Source organism: Antrostomus carolinensis, unplaced genomic scaffold (assembly GCF_000700745.2).
Source record: "Antrostomus carolinensis isolate BGI_N321 unplaced genomic scaffold, ASM70074v2 scaffold27720, whole genome shotgun sequence".
Lineage (NCBI taxonomy): Eukaryota > Metazoa > Chordata > Aves > Caprimulgiformes > Caprimulgidae > Antrostomus > Antrostomus carolinensis.
This window is the reverse complement of record NW_010288143.1, coordinates 1-8,550: the sequence shown is the minus strand read 5'-3', so window position 1 is coordinate 8,550 and position 8,550 is coordinate 1. Positions and strand designations below refer to the sequence as shown.

At 37.6% G+C, this 8,550-nt stretch overlaps 1 protein-coding gene across 1 annotated transcript in view; it reads right to left on the bottom strand.

The window, feature by feature from the left end:
- LRRK2 (leucine rich repeat kinase 2) overlaps nt 1-4,139 on the bottom strand; it is a 59,814-nt gene extending 55,675 nt beyond the window's left edge. Inside the window, 3 exon segments of the mRNA XM_010165669.2 lie at nt 1-15; nt 1,919-2,007; nt 4,033-4,139. The exon segment at nt 1-15 is cut by the window's left edge and continues 114 nt beyond it. Of these exon segments, the coding sequence (XP_010163971.2) occupies nt 1-15; nt 1,919-2,007; nt 4,033-4,139 (211 nt within the window).
- Nucleotides 4,140-8,550: the final 4,411 nt, after the last annotated feature.

The following is an 8,550-nucleotide window of genomic DNA, read 5'->3' as shown; positions in this document are numbered from 1 at the left end:
GGAATGCAATTACGTCTGAACAGCAGAAGAGATTATGTTGCACTGATTAGTTCTCAACATTTTTATTGAAGCACTGTACTTAACCATTAAAATCCAAAATTCTTTAATACTGTCCTTAAAATTTACTCTGATGGCTCAAATCCAGGTTTTCGTATAACACATGAGGATGTTCTCTCTTAAGGTAGTCTTTTAAAATAAAATTAGAGATCTTCTAAAACACTACTGCCAAGGAGACGGGTTCCCCCCTCCACTGTTGCTCCCTATGAGCCACTTCAATTGATTAAACTGGTAGAAAATTAACCTATCAAAAAATCCTTTTTGCAGTCATAGTAAGCTGAAAAGTTTCACTAAGAAGTAAGGTTGATGGAAGAAAGAGGGCAGGACTACACTGCCTGAGCAAAGCAAAGAGGGGATTTGAAATGTAGCTGTCAGCCACAGTGAACCATGAAATCACACCATCTGTACCATGAAACCCTGTTCTCACTCTCTCAGCCATTCATTCAGTCTGAAATGGAACTAAACAGCCAATCTCACTGTTGCTTTTATGACATTACCAAAAATCTGAAAAAAATATTACTCTCTCTATAGCATGTGTAGGCAAAAAGATTAATATTCATGACAGTTTTCCAAGCTTACAGCAATAACAACAGAATTCATAATGCCTATTCCAGTGTTTAAATAGCAGCTGGTTTTTTTGTGTTTTTCTTTTCAAATAAGATCTCTCTATATGGCATTCACACTGGCCTGTCAGCTCCAGCTATAGTGCAATTCAAGTTTACAGACATATAGAAATAAAGAATACTAAGAGATTTTTCTGACAAGGTACAATTTCAAATATTTTTTTCAAGTAAGGTAGTTGAAATGACAGTTTAAGTTTGGTTAATCAACTGCTGAGAAGAAGAGCAGCAGTCAGGAATAAACTGCCATGGAATATATAGTCAACATTTTAGGACCCTTCATGATACCTCACAATTAAAAGAAAGAAGTTGCCGGCTATAGTTACTCACTAATAGTCAGATTTTCCTATTGTTACTATTAACCACACAGTGTAATGCCTTATAATGAGACCTGTATTAGCCAGATTCAGCAGAGAAAAAGTTAGGCATCCAGTCTAAGCTAGTCCTCCAGACCTCTCTATAATAAAAAAGGAGAGGAAAGCAAGTTCAAGAGGTAACTGATCTTATAAAACAGACGAATAGCATGAATGCATGAATCATCTCTGAAGTGCCTGTCTCACTCTACTACCTACCACAAAACCTTGGACAGCTGGGTTAGCTTTAACTACCTAAAGTCAAGTCTAATCCTTAGTTTGTAAAACAGGCTGATTCCAAAGCCTGTTAAAATCAATGGAAACATTCCTATTCTAACAATAGTTTGTGCTAATATTATATGCTAGCTCAAATAAAATCAGCAGAATCTCCCGCTTAGGATCTCTTTAGTTTCAACAGAAGATCAAGAATCTCAGCACCAGGAGAAAAGTCCTCAGTACCCGATAATATTAGGTCTCTGCAGAGCAGAATAGCAGAAATGTCAGAGATTATTTACTGTTTTCAAAAGCACTAACCAGTAGTAAAGGATCAAGTCAGAATGTCACCAAATTTATACTCTGGTTAAGAAAAAATAAGTTCTTACTTATTTTACTTAACTACTTAACAGCAAGTATTTGTGTCCATGCTAAAAACAAGTTGGCAAAATTAATCAGTCATGTTCTTCACAGTCATGCAATTTGGAGAATACTTTCCACCTGGGTAAAAAAGGTGCAAACCAGTACTCATTATTTTGTATACAAGTACAAATGACAAGTGACTTTACAGAATGAAACAGAAGAATCAGGCCCGACCTGTACGGTCGCACACTTTATACCACACTTCTGTGTTTTAAAGGCTTAGGCAAAGTAGGAAAGCAAAATACACAATACCTGACATGAGGAGTAGGTTTAATGCTTTCAGTCCTATTACTGAGAGATTTATATTTCCTTTGTGGACTGTAAGCATTTTAAGAATCTGCCTAAAAGAAAAAAAAAAAAGGAAAAAAGAGTTATGGCTAAAGAAATTATTAACAAACAAAATTCTATCAAACATTTATTTTAAAAACAAAAATGCTTAAAAAGCCCCTGATTAATTCTTTTTAAAAACTTTTATTTTACTTGATTTTTTTTCACATTAGTAATGATTTAATGTTGGCATTTTAACTATTTTCACACTTAATTAAAATAATGATGTATAATTTATCAATTTTACTTCATTTTTAAATTATTTTTTATATATTAATTCTATGGGGCATGAGTCTCATTCAGGATGGGGTTACTCTACAGAAAGCAGGGTTGTGGAGTGCAGCAGACTGTGGACAGTAGGGCACTCTTCTGTTTGTTGTAAGAGTTCAGTTACAGTGAATGATCAAGGCTTTGCTGGAAGAGAAGCACCAATTTCCCAGCTAAAGAACTTGAACAGCATCTTGAAGAACTCTGCCCTGTCTAAGTTTCCACCATACAGCACTATGATGCTGCTAGTTTCTCTCTCCTCTGTTGTAGCACTAGTGTCATAGCTACAATGACCAAAGTACACATAAGAGCCAAAGTCTGATGGGAGATATAACATCCTTTTCCTTTCACAAGATAGGAAACCTTTAACAGTATCATAAAAAGTATATATAAAAGATATATTGTCTGTTCATATAAGCCATGCCTTGATTACATCCTTACACTCTCATGAACACAAAATCGCTACTGAAAGCTAGGGTTAGTCGGAATAGTGGGTGGGACGATCTTCAGAATGGAAAATAAAACCTAGTTAAATGCAGGGGCTTTTTTAAAATTAAACTGAGATAGATACCTCACTGAAACTTCTGTATGCACATTTTTGACTTAGATGTCTACAGACAAGGATGACATTTGGGTGACAAGGGTGACATTTGGGTTTTCAGTCCTGAGGCAAATTCTTGTCCCAGCACACAGCCCACGTGTATGGACTAAGCGGTAGGGTGATGAATCAAGGAAAACAAAGAGCCACTCTAAACGAGCTGGTAGAGTAGCTAAACAGACACCCTTAAATCTGCTTTAACCTCCTGATTAAAGTGTTCTAGTCTTAAGCATTCCTAATGCATTTTACTGTGTGGTTGCAGGTATGTGTGCACATGCATACATATGTAGAAAATGTACATGAGGTGAAGATTCCTTCAGCTCTTTGCTCCATAAGTAGCTGTGGCTTAGACTTCCTTACTCCTTACACCCTGCATGGATGGAAAACCACAGTTTGACAACCAAGTTATCAAACACTCTGAAGCCATTGAACATCTCTCCCTTGTCTACCAATGACTCATGATTTCTACTACGGGGAAGGAAATCTGCTTTGGGAAGAGGGCATTTTATAGAGGATGATCTGTTTCAGGCAAGTGCTGATATATAAAGATGTGAGCTGGCTCAGTATACTGTAAGGTAAAATAATCACACACTAAAGTGTGTCTCATTCAAGGAGAAAATTCCCCACAACTATCCTCCCAATTCAAGCATAAGCAAGAGCGAGGACGTAAAATATTCTAAGCCTCATCTACTGGATGAAAGTTTAACATAAGAGAGCAGAAAACATCTCATGAAGTCTCTTTGAGCTTGTAGAAAGGATGCCAACACATTGAAGGAATTTCCTTCCTTTCACCTCACAGTGACAGCGACTATTTAATTATTTATCACACTGTCAAGAACACCTAAATCAACACCAAAGTACCATTTGCAAACACAACTGTAATGTGGTCAAGTTCACTCATGGTTGAGAGACAAGAAATAAATGCTTTTTCTAGCTTAAGATTTATTTTCTCCTAGAATAGTTACACATATAGATCTACTTTCAGGTATTTACACACCCAGGTAAGATCCCTGCTTGCGTGAGTCTCCCATTCTGAAGGCTGAATAAATCCATAAAAAACCTTCAACCATATAGAAGCTGATGTAATAACTTTATATAAATATATTTCATTGCATATATATGCTGCCATAATAACCAAGCATTCCAGAAGACTCTTTGCATACAAAATACTTACTGGTGAACACCCAGTACTTCCCAGTCCTTCCCAACATCCTTAGGAGCTATGTTCTGTAGAGTACTTGGACAAATTTCTATCAATTTACAAAGAAGTGACCAACCCATCTGTAAAACAAAAATGCAGCTATTTCAGAACATATATATTCTGTTTGTAACTTCAGTATTGTCTTCTGATATTCTTGGCTTTTAGAAGACAGATGTTCTTAGAAGTTATTTAGCTAAACTAATAAGGGAAAATTAATTAGCACAAGACAAGACAAACAACATAGAAAGTTAAAAGATGGAAGTAAAACAGGTACGCTAATGATTCTGAATGCATTGCTTGTAGGCACATATCTCTCTCAATGTGCTTCAGTGCTGCTTGAGGATAAAGGACACACAGGTGAAAGAGATGCTGACAGAGAGAAAAATATGATGTGATCCATACACATGACATCATGGGCCAGGTAAGATCGCTGCACTATTACATGTAGTCCCACCTTACTGAATAACGGGTGTTTCCATTAGAATTTGCCATTTAATTGCAAATTATAAGGACAAAGGATAGTTTTTTAAAGGTGTTCGATGTTTTAAATTGGGATGAGATACCTAAACAATACTACATGTCTCATATTCTCACCATCAGTCCTCAATACTGTGTGCTTTCAAAATGTAACGAAGGAAGTGAAAGTTCTGAGATCATAAGAAAAGAATGATGAACTAAAACAAATTTATTTGTTCTTAACTACCTGCTCTATCTTATGCAAATTCTTTGACTTTCAAACATCTCTAAATAATGCCAAAACCAAAAAATGTTCCTTTTTGGTCTTCCATATTGGAGAAATCTGCTCTTTTATGCATGCCTGCAGGCTCAGATGATTGAATGGGCTGTTGTAAGGCTGCAGTAAGCAAAATCTGTACAAAGGACTAACTGATGAACACAAAAACCCTGTCGGATTGAAAGAGAAGTGAACCTAGAAAAGTCAAAAGTCAAGATGAAGCAGATTTTACAAAAAAGAATTAAAACAAGGCATAAAAGTTTCCTTGGCCATATAAATAAAAAGAAAAGAAAAAAAAAAAGTGGAAGTAGGCCTGTGTGCTTTAAGAATAGAGTCAAGACAGAATATAATCTAAGGATGGCTCAAAAACTGTATGTGTAACTAGGTTGTTTTTTGGTGGGAAAGTTATGTAAAGCGAAGGGGTTGAGACAGGACAGCCAACAAGAGGAGTGGAAATGGCTACCTCCAAAGAGTTTAACTGCAAAGTTCACAGAAAGTGCATGATCTCCAACCCTGCAGTCTGCCAGACTAGAGACATGAAACTGCAAGCCTGGTAGTGTAGAGACACCCAGAGGAAGAGCACGGGCTTGAATCCAGACAGCTTTCACTACACGTTTGGTGAGTATGAAAAAGGTGATGCAGCTCCCTGGGAACTGGAATTCTACTTTATCTCTCACATACTTGGTTACACGGGCTACGTTCACACTATTTGCAGTAGTTTTGTTTCTGTTTCAGTTTAGATTTGCAGAGTCAAATGTTTTAAGCCAATTACAACCTTAATGTCTGCAGACTGGGCTTGACCATGAGCCAACTTCCATGTTCTCTTGCTTGGTTAGCAAGCTGGCTTGCTCTACATGAGACTGCAAACAAATTACTACAGACATTCGGGAAGATTAGGCTGGTCTGTGTAACCGAGTCCTGACTAAATATAGGTGCCAAGAATAGTCTTAGCAACCATCAATCCTCCCCAAGATTAAGACAGTAATTACCTAATTTTCCATATTCCCAGCAAAACAGAATTTATCAGTGACAGTCAATGAGGTACAAATTTAGAATCTGCATGGCAGAGACATCGTAGAGGTCCCATGAATTCATACACTGTGTACTGCTTAGAAAAGATTTTACTTTAAAAGTCCTACTTCATGCCATTCTAACTGCTCTTGTAAAATTTAGAACATGTGTTTTGTGTTAAAAATGTTTCTGATTAAATTTATATTTTCATTAAACATTTTTATTTGGATTGTTGTGACTCCAAGCATTGACAAACATTTTTCAGAACTGTGGGTTCAGAGAAGACCAACAGAATTATCTGACCTGCAGTCTATTTTACAATATTAATATCACAACTTGAGGTAGCAGAAAACTTATTATCTGTTTAATAATTATGTGAGAAAGTGAGGGTCTTTTAAATAACAGAAATTCTAAAGGTTATAGGGAAAGGAAAAAAAAAAAAACAAAACAGTAAACAAAGATGTTCTTATAAACACTTAAACAGGTCCCTATAAACAGAAACAGTTGGTGGCAGCACTGAAACTCTGTTATTTTTAAATCAGACCCTTTTCATTTCTAGCATGCAATGAATTTATATAACATTAGGTCACACCTTCTATGTGAGACAATGAAGCTCTGCGGACTGCTCTTCACTCAAGTGCAAAAATGTTTTGCTCTAGAGTTTCCAAGCTGCTCCACTCATTGCCAGTGTAACTGCAGAAAGAAACTACCATATTTACTTAAAGATGTCTATTTTACTTCAAGGCACTATTGACTTCCCAGCCCAGCACCTTCCTACTTCTGAAGAAGCTTGGAGGGTTTATGCCTGTAGTCCAACCTGCACTGGTACTTGCAGTATTACTCTACTAAGCAAATTTACTCTGTACAAGCTAGTGGAACAGCAGCACAATATGATGCTTTGCAACCAGTTAAGGAGGGGAGGGAAAGGAAATCCTCACTTCAGATATGTCTCTTACTGTGTTTATTCTCTTATGTGAGTCAATTTTATTACAACATCAAAAGCAAAAGAGGTGAGAATTGTGTATTCACAAAGACAAATCAGTGAATGAAGCAAGAAGACAGAGCTCTATTAAGATATTGTGGATGTTTGCAAATATCATAACTGAATGTGAAGAGCTGCCTATGACATTTTAGGAGGAACAGGATTTGAGCTTTGCAGTGGCTATGAATTTGACACTTAAATACAGTGTAGTATTGCAAAAGAGCTCCAAAACTTCTAAACTGAGACACTGTAAAACTGCAAATGTAGGCAGAGAAAAAATTAAAAATTATTTTAAAATTCTGTATTAAATCAGAATGAGGTGTTTTAACACAGTTAAAATGAAAATTAAACAATCACCATCTTCCTTACGCACTTCTGAGAGTCTTGTGCCATCATTTCAGACCTACTTCTGCTTGTGGTTGGTTTTCATATCTTTTACTCCCTAGTCTAAACTTCCAGGCAGTGGTTTTGTAAATTGTTATACACCATATATTTTATCCTGACAATAACTGCTGAGTCATCCTTCTGTATTTCTTAATGACCTGACAATTGAATAGGAAAATAAGTTAAAACTTCAGACTCTGCACAAATATTTAGTCTTCAAAGGAAACCTGAGATCACCCTTATTCCAGATTAATCACTACACAAGTACAATTTCATATTTTAATCTTAATTTTATGCTTTTGACCTCTAGTTAAGGACTACTAGATAAAAATCCCCTTAAAATATACTATTATTTAAGAAGCATTTGCAATATAATTTATGTTGTCTTCTAGTCCAACTGAAAAAAGACGCCAAAAATATTGTAACGATACAAATGGGCGTAATAAAAAATAAAATCAAGCGAGTTGCACAGAAATCTGGAGCTTATAAACATCCTTTAAGCATAACGCAGTCAGAAATGTAACATATGCCTGCCAGGAAGGAGCTGCTTCATATGACAAGTCTGGCAGCTGTACCATAAGTACAACATCAGATTGCGCAAGTGCCACACCTCATCAAAATGGGCCAATGTTAAGTTACAGGAGCAGCCAAGCAGAACCTTAAATCACAGAACCTACTCTCAGCAAAAAGTTCACCCTCCCTCTTAACAAACCGGGCTAGTACAACTCTCTTTCTAGCACAGGGCTACATATGGATGAATTCCTATTATAAAATTCTGCTGTCCAGAAGTTTGTCTAACCATGGCAAAATTCAATATTGACAGGCCGAGAGTATATTAGATAACGTTATCGGTAATTCAGAAGCCTATGTCATGCAGTATCCACGCTGCTTATTTCTGCTTCGCCTTCTTTTCCCGTTTACACAGAGCAGCAATGAGACCCGCACAGCGCCGGCACACTCGTCCCTTATAAAATTCTGCTGTCCAGAAGTTTGTCTAACCATGGCAAAATTCAATATTGACAGGCCGAGAGTATATTAGATAACGTTATCGGTAATTCAGAAGCCTATGTCATGCAGTATCCACGCTGCTTATTTCTGCTTCGCCTTCTTTTCCCGTTTACACAGAGCAGCAATGAGACCCGCACAGCGCCGGCACACTCGTCCCTTTAAACGCAGGCGGGTACAGCCCCTTTCACGGATCCACAGCACTTCATAACGCGGCCCAGAAGCCAGAAGCCAGCATGTTAAAGAAGCCGAGGGGTAGCTTTTATTCGGGGAAAGGACTGCGGTGCTCGGCTCATCCCGGGGAGCGAAGCCGGCGCGGCGGGAAGGCGGCCCCGGCCCCCGCCCTGCCCCGGCCCCTCAGCGCCGCGCCGCCCTC